The sequence below is a fragment of the Typha latifolia genome, chromosome 2, assembly GCF_019914945.1.
Source record: "Typha latifolia isolate L0001 chromosome 2, TyphaL0001v2, whole genome shotgun sequence".
Lineage (NCBI taxonomy): Eukaryota > Viridiplantae > Streptophyta > Magnoliopsida > Poales > Typhaceae > Typha > Typha latifolia.
The window spans coordinates 17,840,856-17,863,834 of NC_133087.1; the positions used below are offsets into that span (position 1 = coordinate 17,840,856).

Consider the following 22,979-nt stretch of genomic DNA (forward strand, 5'->3'; position numbering starts at 1 on the left):
ACGAAAGCTATACAGTTTTCATATGTATATGTATATATATATATATATATATATGAATAACATTATAATATTAACCGTCACTTTTATGTAGACAAGAATATATAATGAAACATATGAAGAGAGCTATTGGCACAATGGAAGAAGTCTAGAACATCTTTCTCTTTCTTTCTTTTTAAATCTGTGGGCTTTGCCTGCGGCGGTCAGAGGTAATGAGATATTTTTTCTTTTCTTTCTGGGGGACCAGAATCGTAGATAGTTTAATGCTTATTTTAGAATCTTTCCGACATGGGGGAAAGAGGGTAGGAAGCTCCATGGAGACGTGGGTCACTGCATCTGGTCATAATAGTCGTGCCAAACATCCAACTAACTACTTTTAGCTCTCATATCTCAAGGAGAAGAAAAAGAAAGAAGAAGAAGACAACTTAACTGTTCTTGAACCCTGAACCCTTTAGAACACCAACAGAGGTAGCCCAATAGCAAATGTTAGAGAAGCCCAATTCATGTAAGGCCCAATAGTAATTAATTTCCAAACAACTTTATATCCCCACTGATTGAGTGCTTATAAAAAGCAAGTGCAAGTCTTACTTGCAAGTAGATGGCAAGTCAAACGGTGACCGGAATTTGTCTCATGTTAGGTTTGATCATGATTGATTACTAGGATCTTTTTTTTTTTTGTTGACAAACCATTGCTAGCTTCACTTGCAAAAGAAGCATCTTATTATTTTTTTGTTATTGATTATGAGTCTGCATACTAATTATAAACAAAACCCAAAAAAAATAAATCTAATAATTTTTTTTTTATATAGAGATTAGACAACAAACTGAAATCATACATATATAATATTTTAGTTAAACATCAACCCTAACTTCTAGGGTGGAATGGAATCAATAATCTCTAATAAGCTCAGCTTCTTATTATTTTTCTCACATAGAGAAAAAGAAAAAAAAAAGATATATAATTATTATAAGGCCCCACCTTTGTGAACTACGAGAAATAATCGCATGCATCCATGGTAATTTCTAGTAACACGGTATGTGATATTATTAATCTTTAGCAGTTTAGTTGATTGCTCTGACTTGAGATGTACTATTGTCTCCTAATTAACCGAGATATATAATTAGCTTCCGTAATTTTATGTGGGTAGGTAGTATATCTTATGGCTTTCTAGAAACATTTGGTCATGATCCCAAAGCTAAAACTTAAGCTGAAGATTTTTCTAGTAACAAAATAATTAGTTCACGTCTTGTCTCTTCAGTAAACCGTGGGCGAGTTTGCACTGCAAATTTGTCACATGATTGAATTAGTACTCCGTTTTGACTCATAAATTACATTAATTAAGAGAACCGTCAACATCATTTCTTTTAAAAGAGCACTTATTAAATATTTATTTACTCTTAAAATTATATATATATATATAAACGAGATTAACCTACTAGTAGATAAATAAAATGAAAAGGTCCCAACGTGGCATCTCAGCCGTCCATCATGATATCGTGGACATCATCCCAAATCTCTAAATCCTTAGCACCGCCACCACCACCACCACCACCCTCGTGCGGGAGTCCAAGAAGAGACTCCAGGCTCGAGATCTGCTCCTTTAGTCCCCACTCCAGCGCCGAAGTCTCTGACGAATAAACCGAACTCGACGCCGAGCTCTCCTCCAAGGCCGACTTCCCCTCGGTTTTCGGTTCCGGGTTGCGGGTTAGAGGGGGAGAGTCCGGGAAGTTGAGCTTGGCTTTGCTGCCTCGTATCTCGCGCGCGGCCACGTCGTAAGCCTTGGCCGCCTCCTCCGCGGACCCGTACGTCCCCAGCCATACCCGCATCCCCTTTCGCGGGTCTCGAATCTCCGCCGCCCACTTCCCCCACGGGCGCCGTCGGATCCCGCGGTACGCCGTCTTCCGACCCTTGCCCTTGTCTCCTCCCCTCAGGGGCCTTTTCGTCCTTTCCCCTGCCGATCGGAAAACGCATAATAACCTTAGTTTTGCATGGGAGCTCTTGTTCTTATTCACATAATTCACATGATAAGGTTATAATTTTCGTAGCTCACCCGTGGCCGTGGGCTTAGAGCTGACGGAATCCGCGAGTGCCACAGGATCCGACGGCCCAAGTTCACGCGAGGTGGTGAGATCACGGCCGTTCTTGAAGGCCACGATGTCCGAGATGATCGCTCCACCGCACATCTCTTCCTCCTCCTCTTCTTCTTCTTTTTCTTCTTCTTTTTTATACGAGGAGGGATAAGATAAAGCTAATTGCGCATCTCAACCCCACCTTCTCCCCCTCCCTTATATAGCCATTCTAAGGCGCTCTCCTTTGTTGTAATTTGTTTCCGAGGTACGGGGTATTGGAGTAAAAAAAGGTAGTAAACTGGCGAGCGTTTTAAAGCGAACTTTTGAAAAAAAAAGAGAGGAGGGGGGGGGGAGGGGGGTGGAGGGTAAGGTGACGAAGTGAGAGAAGAATCATGCCGGCCACGTGACATAAATCCTCGAAGAGATGGAAAGGGCTGGTGCTGACTACGAGCGTCAGGTCCGCGTGCAGTGTTGTCATTGGTGGGAGGGTAAGACGTGGGGTGACGCTAGTAACGTACACTACGAGCCCGTGCAGAAATTACCCTAGGAGGAGGTGATTAATTACAAGGCGATGCCATCGGTGTGACGAATTGCAACCCACTTTGCGACTTGCGACTTGGGAGTGGAAGTGGGTTGGGAATCTTGGAGCAATGTGGGTCCGGGGGGGGGGCCTATAATCAGACAGCCATGATGTTGATAGTACAGAGGAAGTTCGGTGTACCGCAGACGGAACGGAGAGAGACGACGTAATACCTTCGCCTTTCCGTTTCGGCCAACTGGGAAGAGGACGAAAATTAGTTCGATATGGGTCGTCCCTTCTCTGTACGATTATTCATGGACCGGATAAGGAGCGAGGTTTGTAGACACAGTAGAAAAGAAAGATATACAATTTATCCGAATTTATTATAACTCTAAAAAAAATACTGGAACTAATTAGCATTTGATCTCTAAATAAAAATACTAATTAATTTAATATTTTTATCTGATCCTAAAATATTGAATTGAACTAATCAATATTTTATGTATGTAAATCTCTTTAACTTAATCTAAAAAAATATATTTAGTAATAAAAATACTAAACTAATTAATATTTTTAAAAATATTAATTAATTAAATATTTTTACTATGACTATAGTAAATTAAATCTCATTCGATAATAAATTTAAGAAATAATTTTACTTTAATAAAAAAAAGTTCTAGTTTAGTCCAAAATAAACTCATAGTAGGAAGCATTCATATTCCTGTCGCAGTGTCATCTACTTTCCTACTATACAATAAGATCATAGAAGGAAATCCACAACCGTATGAATAAAAAAGAACCAAGACGTAATTTGGAGTCATGCCCAGCATTACAAGTAGATTTTTTATGTTAAGAAAACACAGAATACTCTTACATTCCTTTCTATCAACAGATTTTTGAATAACAATTAGCTTGGAAGCTATCATTCTTCCATCGTCCTATATTAACGTATAAGTTTGGAGATACAATTTGCTTGAACTTAGCTATCCACATATCCATCCAAAAATGGAAGGCTTTCGCCTTTACCGTAGACTAATACTTCAGGATTCAAAGAATCCAAAACGAGAAATCCTTTTCTGATCCTTTCAACTTCAAATCCTAGTAATCTTGATCTATGGCAATACCTTGGTATGATCACCTTGGCCCACATTTCTTAATCTGATTTCATCAGCCTGCAGATCCTCCACTAGAGAGTTGCAAGTAATGTTGCACTTATCCATTTCTCTGCCAGAGAGCATGCATCTATCTCACAATAGGATGGAATTTGAGCACTGAACTGATAACAATCATTCTCCCAAGTAATGACTTCTAACATTCCACCTGCTAACATCTTTTTCACTTTTTTCACCCACCCATCTTTTTGTTTCACATCTCCTAGAGGCAGAGCCACATTTGAGAACTATTACTGCAGAAGCTAATTCATCAAAACAGTAACAATCCAACTTGAAATGACGCACCTGTAACTCATAACATCTCCTGGTGGTCAGAACTATTATGTTACCGATCACTTCTATTTCTGCGTAATCATCCATAGAAGGTACTACTTCCCAATTCACCCTTTTGACTTGGTTAATCCCCCAAATAACTAGTACTTATTTTACCTGTAGAATAATTGGCATTATCTCAACCACAATGTTGATACCCTTATACCAAATATTGTAAACCAAAGATATATTCAATAAAGCTTCAGATAGAATTAATCATCAAACGCACAACTATGGTATAGCATAATTGAATCATTAGTTCTTTGTTTTGATACATGTTTCTGAATATGTCGGTTATGAAACCATTCAAGCAACCCTAGGTAATGGGCAAATACAATAGCATCTTGATACTTGAAAATCAAGGTGACCAGGAATGACTCTGACATAGCTTATAAGTCCCAGATCATCCTAAGATGTGTCTAAATAAGATATGACATTAGATTCTCAGTGGCATCAGTAAGCTAATACATTAACAGGCCTCAAATCACATAGACTATGGAAGTATTTAATGTCATTTTTGGTCCACTTGTTAAGTTGTTGAAGGAACAAAGGAATTACTCTAGAGTATCTTGCAGATATAATAGAATACGAATAAAGGACACAGTGCCTTTATCTGTACTAAGTAGGGATGACAGCATGTGAAGAATGTCAAATGGAACGCCAATTCAAAACTAATTAAAAGTCTATATATGTTATTATTTATGTGGTTAAGATACAGCTGCCTGTATTGTATGTTGCCATCTAAACATGTAAGTATCTATACAAATGCCTATTACCACAGAATTGCCTAGACAAATAACTAAGCATCCAGCCAAAGCAATTGAAAATTGAACAAAACTGCATAAAGTTACTTTTGTAACTAAGTTGTTTAGGTTGGAGCAACCTTTCATATACCAGCAAAATCACATGAAAGATGTACCATTGTTAAAAGCAGTCACTTAAAAATGAAGAAAGAACCCCTTCAACAGATCATACTACAATGACCTAAACGTACGGTGACACAAATGATAGTACCTTACTCACAGTATTGCAGTCTCTTCATCAAATTAGACACTGGAGTATCTACTTTTCTACAAATCATTTAGTATGATCATAATAGCTAACCAGCTTCTAAGCTGCATCAAGAATTTAAGAAGACCTTAATTCCCTTCTCCTGGTGAACCACTTTGATGCCCTTGCTGCGGGTTATCAGATACTTGCTGTGAAGCAGGCGGTCTCTGTTCTTGCATCCATGCACCTCGCTGCATTGGTTCTCTCCTTTCAACTTGCATAGTTTCGCGTCGTCTATCATACCGAGGACGAGGTCTGTTCCTTGTCGGCTGCCTCTCATTGAATCGAAACTGTGGTCTATGGATGACCTTACCATCAACGAAAAGATCCCCTGTTGGATGTAAGTAAAATGATTGGATAATGCCCTAAAATCCATGAAAATAATAGGGAAACAAAAGAGCAACCAACATATCACTGACCTCCATAGTCCTTGTTAGGCACATCTAAATACGAATCAGGCAGCACCCAAAGAACACCAGGCAATCCTACAAACAGGAACAGAAGAGTCAAAGATACAAAATTTCCACCAAAAAACTACTCTCATCCCTCGAATCAACAGAAACCCATCAACCGAATCACCTTTAACTTTATAAGAAAGCTCCTCCGAGATCAATGCGCCGAATCCGGTGTAGGTCGTAGTGCAAACTGAGTATATCTTCTTCTTCGCCTCCTCCTCACTAATGAAACCCAGAAACCCTTAAACCCCAGATCGACTAAAACCCAATAAATTGGGGGCAAAAAAAGAGAAAAGAATAAGAAGGGCCCTTGACTACCTTCCGACGACGGCGGTAAGGGTCTTGACGTAGGCAGCGACCATCTCGTCCTCGGTGGGTTTGGGGTCCTGGGGGAACTCCATGACGATGAGCCAGTGCTCATAATCGCAGCCATCGAGAAGAATCGTTTCTTTCGGTGGGCGGTTGCTCCAGTTCGGTGAAGGGTCATTGAGGGGGGAGTAGCCTGAACCAGAGGTCGTCTTTGGGCGAGACGGGATGGTAAACGGAGAGGACGAGGAGGGGAAGGGAAAGTGGTTGGACAAAGAAGCGATGACGCGGGAGGATAGAGGAGGAGAGGAGGAGGAGATGAGAGCTCGGGAGAGGAGAGAGGAGAGGCTTCTTCGGGTTACCGCCGCCATGGTTCTGGGACTTTGGAAAAGGGAAGGAATCGAAAATGCCAAACAGAGAGAAACTAATACGTGGGCTAAGATATGATGAGCCCATCAATGGCCCAAGATCACATCAGTCACATACTTGGGTTTAGATAATAGATGTCACTATAATAACAGAAGACGGTCTTAGTTGAGATAGTTACTGAGGAACAGATAATTGGGTTTATCTCCCAATGGAAAATTTCCACGTCACACTCCACATCTTAAGAAACTTTCCAACTCGGTAATCTTCAGTTCCGGATATATCTCCCGTCATCTATCTAAGTACTATGATAGCACACTTCGATGTATCCGATCCCGTCTTCTCTCTAGGATTTCTGTGATCTCGAGATAGGGTTTTCTCCGTGATCCATGGCGAAGTTGACGTCTAACCTCCTCCGCGCAGTGCATCCGGCGCAACGCTTCGACGAGGCGGCGCTGCTCCGGTACGCGACGGTCAACGTTGAGGGTTTTCCCTCTCCTCTTGCAAGGTTTACCGTCACCCAGTTCGGCCATGGCCAGTCCAATCCTACTTTTTGTCTCGAGGCCGTCGCCCATGGGACTCCGGGGGTCGTCAAGCGCTATGTGCTGAGGAAGAAGCCTCCCGGTTTTCTACTCCAGTCCGCGCACGCGGTCGAGAGGGAGTTTCAGGTTTGTTTTCTCAATTTGAATTGGGTTGGATTTAAGTTTATTTTCGCAAAATGAGGCGTTTGATCGAATGGCCTATAGGAGTTAATTGATCCATTTATGTGGAAGAAGAAAAGATAGAATTTTTTCTGTCAGATTAGAATTATAGTTAACCGGTTTTAGAGCTTTGGTCATGTCGCGGTATATCTTTTCTTCGGTTGTAAGATTATATGAAATATTCGTTATTGTTATTCAAGGTAAAGAAATTGGATTTGTATAGTCTGAAACAGAATCTTTATTGTTTAATTCTTCCACTGCAACTTGAGTAGCAGAAGGGCTTAATTCTTGGTCACACTAAGTTCTCTTAAAATTTGAATTACTTGTCTATATCAGTCTAATAATCCAACTCTGAGCATTATACATCTGATGGTAGATGTTCTGTTGTGTAGGGCTTCAGGCCTGGTTCTGGTGTTTGCTTATGTTTAGTTAGTCTTTCCTTTTTTTTCTGTGTATTTATTGGGGGAGATGTTTTGAGAGGTAGTGTTCTTGCATACTTATCTGCAATTATATTCGTACTTCTTAATTTTATGTACCCATACTTTGATTGTTGCATTGCTTGGCCTGTTACAATCATTTTCCTACTAATATGGGCCAGCTAGAGCAAATCTCAAAGTAAGGACACCAAAAAATTGACAGATTTTCTTCCGTATCTATTACTTGTATTTATCTTACTCCATGTACTAATTTGGTGTCCAACAGGTTCTGAAGGCCTTAGGTGTTGGTACAGGGCTTCCTGTTCCCACAGTGTTTTGTCTATGCACTGATACATCCATAATTGGAACAGCTTTCTATATTATGGAGTATTTGGAGGGATGGATATATTCAGACAACAAACTACCCGTAAGACATATTATTTGGACATTCTTATTTGTTTCTGCTTGGAAAACAGCTTTCTTGTTTGCCAGATGACTATATTTGAAGAAATGCCTTCTTTGTCAGGACTGAGCATATCAGCTCATTTTAATTTTAAATGTACTTACACTAATCCACATTCTTATTTTAAGTAATTAATGCATTTCTGTGTGTACAGGGAAGCACCCCAGAGAAAAGGAAGGCTATATATCTGGCCGCTGCCAAAACTTTGGCTGATTTGCACAGAGTTGATGTGGATTCAGTAGGGCTGCAAAAGTTTGGCCGGAGGGACAACTATTGCAAGAGACAGGTGCGTTAAAGTTACTTAAATTGAATGGTTAACTATATCTTCAATATATCAATTGAAAATGATGATATCAAGTGATTTGGTATGTTTCTCAGTGTGATAGCAATACAGTATGGTTGGTATTCTTTTTTCACTGCTTAAATTTGGCATTTGGTTGTTCACACTTGGGATATGAATCTTCCTGTGACATCTGATTATTGTCTCTGATTTATCTGATATAATACTAAATCCACTTTTTGACATTAGTTGAACTTATGAGAATGCATTCCTTGTTAGCAGCAATCTTTATGTACTCCCTACTCATCAGTTTTGCTGCCTTAAGGACATGTTTCTTCCATTTGGGTTATTTGAATAATGGGGGTTAAATAATAGAATTTGCAACTTACTTTTTAGGAAGTCTAATCTGATTTCCCTAGAGTACTCGCATCTCTTAAAATGTGTTACTATATAGGTCAAGCCACTGAAAAGGGGCATACTTTCCTGAGCTACTTATTTGTCTGTTACTTAGGTGGAAAGATGGGAGAGACAATATCTTGCTTCAACTGGTGAAGGGAAACCTGATCGGTATGTTAAGATGCTTGAGCTGGCTGGGTGGCTGAAAAAGCATACTCCGCAAGATGATTCTTCTAGTGGATCAGGCACTGGCCTTGTGCACGGGGACTTTCGGATAGATAATCTGGTCTTCCATCCGACTGAAGTTAGTAGTCCTTTGATTGCAGCTGCATAAGATATTGGGAATCCAAGTTTATAATATATTTATGATGATAGCTGTATTGCGTTATGCATATAGCAGGGCTGAAAAGTTGCTTCTGTCTTGCTGCAGGATAAAGTGATTGGTATACTTGATTGGGAACTATCAACATTGGGGAACCAGATGTGTGATGTTGCATACAGCTGCTTGGTAATTGTTTTTTGTATTATATATAATTATGAGATGCAGTCAAGGCGCACTAGATTCCATCTGTTTATCCTGTTTGATTTCAGTCAGAATATATACTGTTTTGTTTTTACTCAATTGCTCGTGAATTTCTGGCAACATGGTTCAGATTGTGAGTTTTAATTACCAAAAGTTGTCGCAACCAAGCATGGACACTACTATAGCATGTAGGTGTCTTAGCTTAAGAATGCTATCATAAGTGCATCTGAAATTTAACATGAATTTTCTAGATTTACTCTTTGCTAACCTGCATTCCTTTCTTGGATTTGGTTATCTGTTTGAATCCAAATAGTCTAGGTTAGGGAGTTGTCTGGTATACAGCTTTGGTCCTCAGTATTTTGGTTCAGTCATACAGCTTCTTTTTCCATTATTACTCATCTCTATTTTATAGCTTGGTTCTCTTTAAATTTCTTCAGAAAAGCGTATATGTTAAAGCTATTCCTAGCATGTTCATAAACAAAAAACAAAAAAAAATGATTGCAGATTTTGTGTGAAGCCAGAGTTGGTTGACATAGTCTGTGCTTCAATCTCTAGCAAGCTCCATCCATCTCTAGCAAGCTTCGTCTTAGTATAGCTTGGGCTATTTAGATGTGCTTCTTACTTGAGGTATAGCTTGACATAGTCTGTGCTTCCATATTTAGATGTTTTTCTTACTTGGAAGAGATGTAGGAAGAACGATATGTTTCCCAAGGCAATGTTTAATATAGAATTTATTTGATAGGGAAATTTTCTCTTAGCTAAGAACTTAACAAAGCGGGTTGTTGCATTTTCAGTATTTACATCAGATTAAATACTTTGGCACTTGGCAGTAAAAGTAACTAATCAAACAACATATTCTCTGACATTATGGTTAAAATTTCAGGAGAAATGAATGTCATTGTGCAGTGTGACACCTTTCATTTATATATTTTGCAACTTTAATATCAGGACTTGCTTGAGAAATGAAAATTAGGCTAAAGAGCATGCAGTAACAGTCAGAGATATTTAGTAGATGATACATTAGTCAGCCATTTTTGTCTTCTTTTCACAGCCTTATATTGTGGATGTGACGCTAAGTGACATGACATCTCATGGAGGTTTCAAATATAATGGCACTCCAGAAGGAATCCCTTCACTAGAAGAATACCTGGCTGTTTACTGCCATGCAGCTGTAAGCTTACTTTACAGTTGTTTTCTAACTACATTTTCTAAAAGTTGATCAGGTCTAGTTATTTACCTCATTCCTTGATCTATGATATCTGTATGTGCTTCTTTTGTTTATCATTTTTTTGCAGGGAAAATCATGGCCAGTTGCAGACTGGAAATTCTATGTTTCCTTTTCTTTATTTCGTGGGGCATCTATTTATGCAGGAGTATATCACAGATGGATTTTGGTACTTGCCTTCTCTTGTGCAAGATTAAATGCTTTATTTCAAATATCTGATGTTTTTCCACATAAATGCAGGGTAATGCTTCGGGAGGCGACCTTGCTAAGTATGCTGGAAAGCTAGCTAACACTCTGGTGGATTATGCTTGGATGTTTATAAGTCAGAAAACTGTGCTTCCAGACCAACCTCCACTTGGTAACTGGTTTGATCTATTAGGCAACTAGTTTACCTTATGTTGGACTTGTATGCACCACATATATATAATTTGGTACTTGTTCTTTTCATTAAATCATAGAAGATACCCTGCTTCAGGTGGTTTTTGGCGCTTTAACAGGGGGAATTAAAATTAGTGAAAAGACAGGGTGTGAACAAAATAACTGCATAATGTAGGGTGTGAAATAAAAATAAAAGAGTAGATACATTTGGAATACATAACTGCTGTAGATATGAGAAGTTTATTACCTTAGCTGAATTGTTTTCAGTTTCCAGTACAATTGTGAGTTGTTAACAAGAATGCTTTACTTTGGATCAAACTAAATATATTTCTTTCTGCAGGTCTTTTCAAAAGTATCTTTGATTCTTTTCCAACTCTTGACTTTGAATGTTGCAAAGATTTGCACCAATTGACCTTTTCATATAATTTGTATAGGTGTGTTTGAATCCAATGTTTCTCAGAAAGTGTTAGAGAAAGAAAAGAATATCTCATATGTCACAAAGGATCAGGGAAAGTTTGTTCCAAGTCAGAAGATTTTGGAACTCCGAACTAAATTAATTAAGTTTATGGAAAATCATATTTATCCGATGGAGAATGAATTCTACAAACTTGCACAATCAAATGCACGCTGGACGGTTCATCCAGAAGAAGGGAAACTAAAAGCATTAGCAAAGAGAGAGGGCCTATGGAACCTGTGGATTCCTGTAAGTTTTTACTTGATTCTTTTTTCCATTAACTTCATTCCAAAGTCAGTCAGAGTACATTTTGATTTTGTTGAGTTGCATGTTTATTTCTTCATTTGATTTTTATTATACAACCTTTTGTTTTGAATTTCTGTTCTCGATCATAATGTTACATAAAGAGTATCTACAAATAATTTCTTGACTGGTTCATTTGCAGTTTGATAGTGCTGCTAGGGCAAAAAAGCTACTTGATGGCGAAGATTATACTTCTCACAATTCGAATGATCTCTTGCTTGGTGCGGGACTTTCGAATCTTGAATATGGATATTTGTGTGAAATTATGGGTCGTTCAGTTTGGGCCCCACAAATATTTAACTGCGGTGCACCAGACACTGGTAATATGGAGGTAAGCTGTCATCTTCATATATATATATATATACACACTAATGTATGCTATTGACGTTTATACTGTGGAAAATAATCTTCTGCACTGCTAGAGCCTCTTATATATATCACCTGAATCCACAAATTAGTTACTAACTGGAGGTTAAATGGTCGAGATTCTTCACTTTTATTTATCTATTTCATTGGGGAAAGATAATAGGTCCGTGAAGTAAAATTAGCATGCAATGATTTCTGCACTGTCTTAGGTGGAGTTCTTGCACAATGATTTGTTATCTTAGCTAGGCTCCTTGTCAGTCTGTGCAGTTTTAACCATATTCTTTGATTCTGTGCTGTACTATTTTTCTTTGGTTAGGTACTGCTAAGATATGGAACTAAGGAGCAACAAAGACGGTGGCTCATTCCTTTGCTGGAAGGGACAATTCGGTCTGGATTTGCAATGACAGAGCCACAAGTTGCATCCTCTGATGCTACCAACATTGAGTGTTCAATTACCAAGTAAGAAATGAAAGCAGGTTTAGTAAACAATTAATTAAATGCAAGCATGTTGTGAAGTCACCACATAATATGCTTGGAGTAAGTTGGTTTTCATGCAATTTTCTTCCATTACATGCCCTTGTTGCTCTTCTCTCACAGACAAATCCATTTCACTTCCCATCGGAGTTAAGTATCCCTGCATCCTTTTGCCTCACATAAATTTGATTTAATAAACTTAGTAACCACATCTTGATTTTAAAACAAATGTTTTTGCCTGTTGATCTGAATTTGATGTATTGAAATATGGCATAGTTTTGTTTCCCTGTTATAGTTGTTGCTAGCGTCATTTGTCATCCTGAGTCATTTTTCATCAGGTTGAAACCCTTTTTGTACTCTTAATATTTCCCAATGAGTAAAATTATTTCAACCCAGGTGTTTCTGTTGTTAAACTTGATACAGGCAGGGAGATTTTTATATAATAAATGGCACAAAGTGGTGGACAAGTGGAGCGATGGATCCTAGGTGCAAAATCCTGATACTAATGGTAAGTTATATTCCTCTAATCATTTGGTGCTTAATGTAAATGCTTTCTTTCTGGTCTTATGATTATGGAATACTTATGCAGGGAAAAACGGATTTTACTGCTCCTAAACATAAGCAGCAGTCAATGATTTTAGTTGACATCAATACACCTGGTGTGCATATAAAAAGACCATTATTGGTCTTTGGTTTTGATGATGCACCTCATGGGCATGCAGAGATTAGTTTCAACAATGTACGTGTTCCAGTGGGGAATATCCTGCTTGGAGAAGGCCGGGGCTTTGAGATAGCTCAAGTAGGTGTTACATGTTTTTCTTCTTACAGAACTTTCTTTTTCTCTTTTTCTTTTTTGATAAACTGAAAATCTATAAATGAGAAAAGCAAAATGCCTCAATAGGCATAAACCAATGCATCAAATAAGGGTAGCAGATGCCTATAATTATTGTGACCTAAATTGACCAAAAGAGTTTACATTTGAACACTTTTGCTTTTGAAGGGTAGGCTAGGTCCTGGCAGATTACATCATTGCATGAGACTTATTGGAGCAGCTGAACGTGGCATGCACATGATGGTGGAAAGAGCTCTCAGAAGAAGGGTCTTTGGAAAGATGATTGCTGAACAAGGCTCCTTTTTGTCTGACCTTGCTAAGGTACCTCCCTTGACATCATAAAGAGATTTTGATGCTCAAAACAAATGAACCACCTTCATAGACTGAAGTAGTTAATACTATTATGCTTGATCTTCACAATTGTAAGCAAGTTCATACGCACCCTTATGCTTATAATCTTTTATGGATATGGGTGAAAGCGCAAGTAGAAACAATAATGTGATATCCTTATAAGAAGACCATGTTAATTTTACTTTGGATACAATTAGTTGTATTATGTTGGTGGTTTATTGTTTAATGTTAGTTTCTATTGCTAGACACCTGTTGAGTTCAGAATTCATATAATTTTGGTGTGACTTTTCAGAGCCGGATAGAATTGGAACAGGCAAGACTATTAGTTTTGGAAGCAGCTGATCAACTTGATCGACTTGGGAACAAGGAAGCTCGTGGAATTATCGCCATGGCCAAGGTAAATTAAGATGCAGTTTTTTTCCAAAGATTTTGTTCCTCCAATGAGCAAGAAGTGACTCCATGGTCCTCTGCCAGGTAGCGGCACCAAATATGGCCCTGAAGGTGCTTGACTTGGCAATGCAAGTTCATGGTGGTGCTGGTTTATCATCAGACACCGTTCTCGCCCACTTATGGGCTACAGCAAGGACATTGAGGATCGCAGATGGCCCTGACGAAGTTCATCTTGGTACCATAGCCAAGTTAGAACTGCGTAGAGCCAAGCTATAGAGTTTTAGAGTTTTTCACTTCTGATATACCTTGGAGAAGAATGAGAAGGGTATATATATACAAGTTATACAGTAAATAGGGAAAATAAGACAATTTGGGGCAAGAGACGACTGAAGCTTCCTGAATTGGCAATGCGGGATTAGGAAATGTACTTTAGGTTCATTACCTTGCCTCAGATTGGAATTTGATACATCTTATATGATTGCACCTTCTTGGATGCTTTGGAAGGAAAAGATACAATACATTGCAAAGCAATGCCATCTTTGATACCATGTTCATGAGGATCATTAAATGCTAACAGCTGTTTGATACTATATGGATGCTTTCTTTGTACCATATGCATTTGAAGGGGAATTATTAGCAAGCTTTTAAGTGAAATGTTAAACAACGTAGTACGTGATTCTTTCTTCCATGTTACTAAGTCAAACTTTTTCTCTCTTTCGGTGTGCCAAGCTGCAGTTTATGGGCAATGGCAGCCAATGGCTGTACTACTGAACAAATGCTTCGGCTGGCTTTGGCTTTGGCTTTAGGATAGGAGTATGGATGAGAGCAGGGGATTCTCTGCAGGCTAGTCGACCAGGAAATCCCTGCCATCACAGTACTTGGCAGGCCATGATTGGCTGCCAATTATGACAATCTTGCATTCCAAATTTGTCTTCTTCGCACTACTGCTAATAATGTTCTACAAATTAAAGAAAAGAAATCTCAAGTTGGACTTGTAGAATATGAGACACTTTAGGATTCTTACATCCAAGAATCTACTCTGGACCAATGGGTGAAGAATCTTGCATCCATGAATACCACGAATAGAGACTCTAGGATTCTTATCCTCTGGCACCAAAGAGCTGGCTTCTGAGTGTTTTTTTTATTTTGAAAAAAAAAAAAAAATCTACCAGACCTTTTGGCATATACTTCACCTCTTCCTGGATCCTCTTTTCTCCTTTTAAAAGCTAAAGTTGAGATCTCAAACATTGGTTAGGATTTATGGCTTTAACTGCAAAAAGCCTGCTCTCTCTCCGTGCCTGTCTAAACCCTTTGAGTCCTTTCCAGTCCAAAAGTCACCTTAGCTTTTTAATAACCATATGTCTTGTTAATGCTTATATGAAAAATAATACAACTAAAGTTGATGGCACAATAAATTATTAGAATGGAATGTCTCATGGTCTGCCATTTCTGATGGATTGGAACAGAGAGCCCATGTTCTTACTTCTGCTCATGTTCTTTGAGTTCAGCTCCACATGCACATCTGCACACATTGCTGCTGCTCACACTCCATTGGACTGCCCCACATCCATCCATCCATCCATCCATCCATGGATGATATAATGCATGCATGCCCATTACCATATGATACGGCTCACTCCTCTTTCTCTTACCCACATCTTGTCACCATCAATGGTCAAACATGTGGCCAAAGTCACATGTCTCACATTTACATCTCTCTAGTACTTCTCTGACTCATGGATGGATGTAGCAGATGCATCAATTGGTCAGAATCTTTGTCAACTTTTTCTCCATGAGAGAAGTGCAAACTTGCATCCAATATTTTGAGTGATTACCAACAAAGCTCCATGTGGAGATGGCCAAGAACCGGTTGGTTCCCCCTTTACAGCTCAATCATATGTTTCTGAAACTAACATGGTGTATTATATTATTAGAGTATAGAAAATGAAGTCCAGCTCGATCTATACTGTTCTTCCAGCTCTATTACCGCCTCCCAGAGTCCCAGGTAAGCACCACTGTCATACTAGTTATTTTTTTGCAGCATAATTTTCACTAATTATTACAATAATCATTAGAGAGGCAGTCTTAGACTATTATTAGTGCTCCCAAATATGTGAGCTACCTTAATTAGGGGACAAATATTCTTAAGTACGGTGGAATAATATTCCAGTTTCCCTAAGAGGGGGGAGAGAAAGCTCCATGGTCACGGTCAAGGTCAAGGTCAAGGTCAACATATTCTTCTGATAACAAAGGCTGATACAAATATTTGGCCTCTCCCGATGCATCGCAGAGCCCGGCGTTCAATAAATATTAAATAGCATTAAATATTATAAGTTATTTCCCATGCTCGATATCTATCCCTTCCAATTTTAATTTTAATGCGAGCCTTCTCCCGCACGATTTCTGATGCATTTTCGGAATTGGATCTCCATCCGGATCCGAATCCGAATCCGAATCCGAATCACCTCGTGATTCGTGTCACCGTGCTGTGATTATAACATTTTTGGGAAGCTCGAGGTGCTGCTTTAGACGATATCGATGTCTGATAAGTGATAACTAATCCAAATCATTCAATTGATTCCAAACTACATTCATTCATTACGGACATAAAAAGAAAGAAATCCACATCATCATGCAAACCCTAAACAAAGACCCTCCCATGCACTCCTTTAGCTGCATTGGGGTCCTAACCTCCACGTCAGATTACTACTGCTACATCTTAAACTTAACCTAATTATAATTAGAGTTGGCCAAAGGAGTGAGCCAGATATGCAAGAGAGCCAACAAGTGGCGCATTGATGTACGTGGCAGGCTCGGATTGCTCGTAATCGGACCGTTGATCGGGGAACCGGTCCATCGCGTCCGGTCCACCGATGACGGCGCCGGTTAGAACATTCGGGTTCGGCGCCGCCGCGCTCAATGCGGCGAACCCGGCCGAGCAGGCGATGCGGGCCGGGTGGGCGGAAACCGACGGCAGAGATGAGCCCCTGTGGTGGATCCTCTCCGGGTATTTCGGGCCGTAGCCCACCATGTATGACATCCTTAACGGGTTGTCTCCGAGTAAATAGTCCACCTGGGCCACCCAAAATATATCATATTGAACGACTTCAGGGGATCTCTCTATGTGAATGTAGCAGTTTAGAGGAGTATATAAATGCAAAAAAGTGGCCTTACTTGTCGCTTGGCAATGGAGCGCAGCTTCTTTGGGGTCACGGTAACCCCACCGCAGGTGACGACTTGTTTGGAGAAGGTGAGGTATTTAGCGTAAGTGAGGAGGAGGAAGGAGGTGGACGTCACGTATTGCATATTACTATCACTCAACTTAAACAATAAACCCCCTGTGAAAATTTTAAAAAAAAAAGAGTTAATTAGTAGATACACACTAATATTTTAGCTATTCGTGTCTTTTCTTAGTACCTGGAGTGTATTGGGTTTGAGAGAAAGAAGTCCCTGGTATCAAAGAGCAGATGAAGCTATCAGCATGCCCCTTGTAGTCATGAAGAGACCTCACATTTTGGACCAGAAACGCCTGTATAGATAGATAGATATAGCTAGTCATAAAAGCCCTTGAGAATATCACCAACTAGAAGGGGGCTAAATGTAAAAAAAGAAGTTGAACCAACCTTAGAGAGTAGGATTCTGGCACCCACATGCTTGTTGTCCCAGCCAAAAGTATTGTCGGATTCATCAGCTCCAAGGGTTTGACCATTTACTTGGATGTAGTTTAAGTAAGTTGGTCTCTTTGTGGCTCTATGTAGCCATGCTGCTCCCCAGAGTAACTCATCCTTCAGCAAACCAACAGAGCATTTAAGTCAACAACGTACGTACAAGTGTTTTAAGTGTTTGTTTAACAGAAAGAAACTTATTAATGAAAGAGATAAGAAGGAAGAGATGTGTGTGATTCCTTGTTACCTGGTACCCAGAATAAGAGCAGTAGAAGGGGCATACAATATTGTGTAGCCTATCACTATATGAGCCTCTGTGCTTGTCAGCAAACTCAAACACCTTTAAGAAATGCAAAAAGAAGCTTAGAGAAAAGTAAAGAATGAGATGTTTGAAGAAAATTAAGTGCAAGTTGTTGGTCTTGGAGTAGTATTACTCTGATGGCGGTTTGAAGGAGGCGTTTGGCGTAGGATGGGTCAGACTTCCTGAAGACAAGAGAAGCAGCAGCCAGAGCAGCTGCAGTCTCTGCAGCTACTTCAGAGCCTGGGTTGCTGCTGTCTATTTTGTACACAGTTCTTGGGGTATCCATGTCCTCTGGCCTCTCCCAACAAGCGTGGTCTTTGTTTGCATCTCCCACCTGTAATCACTTCCAATGTAGGTAAAATGCCCCAAAGTTGCCATCTTTTACCTTAAATAAAGGGAGAGAAAGGAAATAGAGGATGGCAAACCTGAACATAGATGGTATCAGGATGGGCAGTGGCTTTGAGAAGGTAGTCAGTGCCCCAACGAATGGCCTCCCTTGCATTCTCTAGCTCCCCCTTCATTTGCCCACCAAACTCAATCACACTCCAGGAGAGCATGGTGGTGGTGAAAGCCATGGGGAACCCAAACTTCACATTATCCCCTGCATCATAGTACCCACCAACCAGGTCCACCTGCATTTTACCAACAGACCCACATCACATTATTCACCCAAAACGATTCAAATCAACAACATCAACAACAACAACAACAACAAAAGCATGAGATTTAGAGCTCTTGCATGCATCGTTGAGCCATCGGAGAGGCCAGAGTCCCTCCTCCAAGTCATCCTTTGGTTACCGGGAAGCTTCCCTGACCTCTGCCCTTCAAAGAAGAGTATGGACTTGGAGAGGGCATCTCTGTAGTTGTGACTTGCAAAGCCATGGTGTGGGTGGTTCCTCTGCCGTTGGGTTTCGAAACTAAAGCCATTGGCGAGGAAAAGACCAACCAAGAAGCAGAGGACAAGAGGAGAAGGGAAGAGGAGGGCCATTTTGAGCTACAACCAGGGCAAGGAGCTCTAGAGAAGAGAGCTCTATTTATAGAGCTGAAAGCTATCTCCCCTCTGCAAACCCCCCTTGCCCTGCTATTATGGTCACCATTAGGAAAGCATTTAAAAAGCTTTCACCTTGCTCATTTATTAACTCCTTTCGTTGTGTCCTAAGGGAGTCACATGAGAGCTGAAGCCCAAACTAAATTCTCCCTGTTGTTCTCATTGGTGGGCCAAAAAATGCCCTCCTTGGAATATAGTAATGGCATCGTTGAGTAGCCCCCTTGTCCACATTTACCATGTTGGCAGGCAAAACTATATCAGAGCGAGATAAGCATAATAATAACCATCTTAGTCTAGGCTTCAATCTCTTTAGGCTTTATAGGTTCCTAACGGTCACCTATTGCAACAGTATTAACGGTAGAAATATTGGTGAAAACGTTCTCTTTAACACTCAGAGAGAGAGAGAGAGAGAGAGAGAGAGAGAATCCTATGTCGTGATTCAGTGGAGTAACGGAAAGAGGTAAAGAAGCGTGGGTCAGATGTCAGAGCCACATCCTCAAGCTTTAGAACTACGAAAATTAACATCTTTCAGGGGCGTATATGCAAAAACTGAGAATCCGTAGATAGCTGCATTGGGTTCCGTCTGAAGTGGGGTCGGCAGCGTTTCACTTTTTCCTCGCCGAATTCAGCCGGAAACTACGCGAAAGGACGGAAAAGAAGAAAAAAAAAACTAGCCAATACTTCTAAGAAAAAAAAAACTAACCATTAATTTTCATTCCAAAAGATTAATTAGACCAAGAATAAGAAACTTCCTACGATCAATTCAACCCTGCACTAAATGGGATTTGACTCGGACCCAACCACTGGTCTCCTTGTATGAATGAACCCACTGTAAACTTACTCGCCTCAGCCACGCCACTAATAACATGAAACCCTTCCCAATTCACCCTCTTGCTTGTGTTCGACCCAAGTCCTCTATTCTTATACTCCCCGTAGTACAACGTACTCAACCCAAACGTGCCATCCCACTCTAACCAACCCTTTGGATGAATCAGACTATCCAGCAAAGACTGCATGTATACAGTTCTCGAGTACTGCTTCCATGGCCTACCAAGGTACGTGGAGAAGCTCGACTGCACCGGGATTAGATCCGAGGCTGCAGTAACTTTGCAGTTTTGGATCGAGATGCCGGTGTTTTGGTTTGGGTCTTCTCTGCCTTGGGCTGTGAAGACGTTCATTTGGTTGGGCAGGGGCTTCCGAGCGTAGAGGTTGCACTTCTGGAAGACGACTGCTGCGTTTCCGAAGATGAAGTCTATGGTTCCGTAGATGTTGCATTCGCGGTAGAATTGGCGAAGGGAGTGGACGTAGAGGGTGTCTTGGTAGCCCACGAAGCTGCAGCGGTAGAAGGCCGAGAGATCGGCTCCGGTTCGCAGGGCCACGGCTTGGAACTTCGACGGCCCGGCCGAGTTCTCGATGGTGATGTCTCGGGCTATGAATCCATTGCCGACTACGGCTGTACGCAGGATTAATTGTTAGTGTGTCTCCTTACTATAACATGCGAGCTTGATTCAAATTTAAAGATTTCGATCTGTATGCAGGCATCTATGTTTGTCTAATATGTGATGCTCACTATATGTCAACGCTTGATTTAGTTCCTTTTCTCAAAGTACGTTCATAGCTTAATATATAGCGGTTGACTAAAGAGTCATGGATGGGTAGTGGATCGCAGCATACGCTCCCACGTGCTAACTGATCACTGATATGTATATTGTTCAAATTAATATAAAACAATTCATAGATCGTAATATAGTATACATGGACTGTCATTTAGCCTAGATCACGCTAATTTACTTATTGCAGCCATATTTAGTTAACTAAATATATATTCGACTTCCTTCCTTATAAAAACCATGCCTTCGATCAATAATAATAAACCCTCCTCCCATCTCCAACAATCGTTTGAGTCAATAGGAAAAAATATATGATGGAACCTCAAAGCTAGAGACCCAACCAACTAAAATATATATATATATATATATTTTATCTTTCAACCGTAATTGGAAAAAATTCTGATGCAAAGTCGGTGAAAATACCATCTCGTTGCATGTTTGAACTACGAATTGCTATTTACCATCTATAGTTAGTCATAGCATTGTCAAGTTTAGTGTGGTCTAACTTGTACTGAGCGTTTAGAGTACTCACCTACGGTCGCAGATCTGAAGGTAGTCCATCCGTCCACGACATTCCGGCCGGCCTTGATCACTGTCTTTCCGATGCCGTCACCGATGAACATTATATTTGTCATACTCTTCCCTACCTCGACGTTCTCAAAGTACGCGCCGGCCTTGATGTATATCACGAATCTCCGGGCGCTTTTACTCGGTGCCGCCGCCACCGCTGCCCCGATTGTTGTAAATTTCCCTGAACCATCCTTCGCCACCACCACGTCAGCTTTAATCGCACTCGGTGGCGATTGCAGAATTCTCCGGTCCCCAGCCGACAACCACCTCGGAAACCCCCCGGACACGTCGCCGTAACCCTCGAACACCTCCCTCCGCGGCTGGTGCCGATGACGTTGCAGCTTATTGACCAGCGCCAGGGAGTTGCTGACGAGGCGCGACACGCGTGTGAGCCGTTGCTCGATGTAGGGCCGGACCTTGCTGCCACCGGAGACGAAGGCGAAGCCGTCGAGGCACGTGTACTGGTTGGTGATGGCGGCGGAGAGCACCGTCTGGACGTAGCTGACGTGGGACGGCGAGTTGGCGCTGACGTCAATTTCTGCGGCGCGGAGGAAGTCGAGGGTGTGGTCGAAGAGCTCGAGGCAGTCGGTGACGGCGAGGAGGTCGCGGTGGTGGAGGTACCGGCGGAGTCGGAGGAATGAGGAGCACTTGGCTACCGAGGACCTGACGACGGCGGCGGTGGCGTTGACGGAGGCGCAGATGACATCAACGAGGGGGGTTTGAGTGAGGTCAACGGAGAGGGAGGAGAGAGTGGTCGCGCAGAGGTCAGGGTAGAGGGTGCCGTTGCAGTGGCTGGCAGCGGCGGCGGCCGTGGAGTTTACGTGGTAGATATAGTTGGATTTGGTAGCAGAGGTGGGTTTTGTTGTAATTAGGAGGAAGAGAAGGAGTGCTATAATGAAGGTGGATGAGAAGAATGTGGTTCTTTGGGTTAAATGTAACATGGTGTAATTGGTGTTAGAAGTAATGCAGTAGTAGTGATACTAGAGGTAGCTAAGGATATATAATGCACATCTTCTATCTACCTGCCTATCTATCTATCTATCTATCTATCTATCTAAATACTACTATCTATACTACAGATCGGATCTAACATTCTACGCACAATAACTACACTTGTGAAGAGGGAGGCATGCACGAGGCGTTGTAGTTGACCTGATTTACTTGAAAGTGGACTTAATAAGTATAGCTGGCAGTATGAGATGAGCAGTCTATTTAATTGTGTACAGTTACAGAAAATTAAATGACCGATGTGATAGTCTTGCATCTTAACATAGAAGGTCCACGGAGAACGTGGCAAGTTGCGGCTTTGACCGACTAGTGGATCCTCTACTGTCCGTGCATGGTGGAAACTGCATGCTCCACTGTACTCTTGGCCCTCCAATTTCCCCCCACGTACGTAGTTATGTCCACAAGTATGGCAAAGAAAGATCGATATACTCTTCATGCCCACATGTATGTACGCACATCAACTTGTCAGAAGTCCAACTTGAAATAGCTAACTCTTGATGATCACATGTGAATGCATGTGAAGCATGTATCACGTAGACGGCCGATGGCCATTAATCCATGCACATAAATACTACATCATGCACTGAGACGCTCCCTTGCCTTTGCCACAATGATTGAGACTTTGGATTAAATTAAGAGCTTTTCTTCCATGCCCCACTAGTAGGTATCTTAATTAAAAATTCTATAATGAGAATATAAAAGAATTAAGAAGGATGACGGTTCAATAGGCATTTATTTTTAAAGTAAAATTTTAATGAATGAAATATATCATTTTTTATATATTTTTGATGTCTTAATTTAAAGAATATACCAATAAGAAGTTTATTTTAAAATATATAAAATATATTGAAAAATATTCTAACTTTAAAGACGAAACATACTAAATCAGGTTGGGTTTTGTGTCTAATTTTTTCTTAAACGTAAAAAATAAATTCTCATTCTTAATTTTTCAAATGGGCTACGTGTAAAGAGAGTGA

At 40.7% G+C, this 22,979-nt stretch overlaps 5 protein-coding genes across 7 annotated transcripts; 1 reads left to right on the forward strand and 4 right to left on the reverse strand.

Annotated features, from left to right (window-relative positions):
• Positions 1-1,312: 1,312 nt before the first annotated feature.
• LOC140782186 (ethylene-responsive transcription factor ERF071-like) lies at positions 1,313-2,271 on the reverse strand. Its single transcript, XM_073128636.1, has 2 exons — positions 2,049-2,271; positions 1,313-1,949 (listed from the first exon to the last, which is right to left on the reverse strand). Exons 1-2 carry the CDS (start codon positions 2,179-2,181, stop codon positions 1,474-1,476), a joined length of 609 nt encoding a protein of 202 aa, XP_072984737.1. The 5' UTR covers positions 2,182-2,271; the 3' UTR covers positions 1,313-1,473.
• Positions 2,272-3,394: 1,123 nt separating this feature from the next.
• Positions 3,395-6,347, reverse strand: LOC140781915 (multiple organellar RNA editing factor 3, mitochondrial-like). Of its 3 annotated transcripts, XR_012107766.1 has the most exons (6): positions 5,895-6,311; positions 5,701-5,798; positions 5,541-5,606; positions 5,210-5,452; positions 4,045-4,188; positions 3,395-3,961 (listed from the first exon to the last, which is right to left on the reverse strand). XR_012107766.1 is itself a non-coding variant. In XM_073128215.1 (5 exons), the coding sequence occupies exons 1-4, from the start codon at positions 6,251-6,253 to the stop codon at positions 5,211-5,213; spliced, it is 765 nt and encodes a 254-aa protein (XP_072984316.1). In that variant the 5' UTR covers positions 6,254-6,315; the 3' UTR covers positions 3,395-4,188; position 5,210. The 3 variants fall into 3 exon arrangements, 2 of the variants coding, with proteins under 2 accessions (XP_072984316.1, XP_072984315.1); XM_073128215.1 differs by having other exon boundaries at positions 3,395-4,188; positions 5,895-6,315; XM_073128214.1 differs by lacking the exons at positions 3,395-3,961; positions 4,045-4,188 and having other exon boundaries at positions 4,899-5,452; positions 5,895-6,347.
• A 177-nt stretch (positions 6,348-6,524) lies between these two features.
• Positions 6,525-14,390, forward strand: LOC140781914 (probable acyl-CoA dehydrogenase IBR3). The gene is made up of 16 exons (XM_073128213.1): positions 6,525-6,916; positions 7,652-7,792; positions 7,983-8,114; positions 8,620-8,808; positions 8,935-9,012; positions 10,079-10,198; positions 10,323-10,421; positions 10,493-10,610; positions 11,065-11,333; positions 11,530-11,718; positions 12,070-12,212; positions 12,651-12,735; positions 12,817-13,026; positions 13,228-13,380; positions 13,703-13,807; positions 13,885-14,390. Exons 1-16 carry the CDS (start codon positions 6,638-6,640, stop codon positions 14,074-14,076), a joined length of 2,502 nt encoding a protein of 833 aa, XP_072984314.1. The 5' UTR covers positions 6,525-6,637; the 3' UTR covers positions 14,077-14,390.
• A 1,984-nt stretch (positions 14,391-16,374) lies between these two features.
• Positions 16,375-19,104, reverse strand: LOC140780900 (endoglucanase 3-like). Its single transcript, XM_073126605.1, has 8 exons — positions 18,506-19,104; positions 18,192-18,398; positions 17,900-18,100; positions 17,713-17,805; positions 17,424-17,585; positions 17,218-17,329; positions 16,975-17,138; positions 16,375-16,873 (listed from the first exon to the last, which is right to left on the reverse strand). The coding sequence occupies exons 1-8, from the start codon at positions 18,752-18,754 to the stop codon at positions 16,541-16,543; spliced, it is 1,521 nt and encodes a 506-aa protein (XP_072982706.1). The 5' UTR covers positions 18,755-19,104; the 3' UTR covers positions 16,375-16,540.
• Positions 19,105-19,518: 414 nt separating this feature from the next.
• LOC140781996 (pectinesterase-like) lies at positions 19,519-21,935 on the reverse strand. The gene is made up of 2 exons (XM_073128310.1): positions 20,957-21,935; positions 19,519-20,267 (listed from the first exon to the last, which is right to left on the reverse strand). Exons 1-2 carry the CDS (start codon positions 21,933-21,935, stop codon positions 19,573-19,575), a joined length of 1,674 nt encoding a protein of 557 aa, XP_072984411.1. The 3' UTR covers positions 19,519-19,572.
• Positions 21,936-22,979: the final 1,044 nt, after the last annotated feature.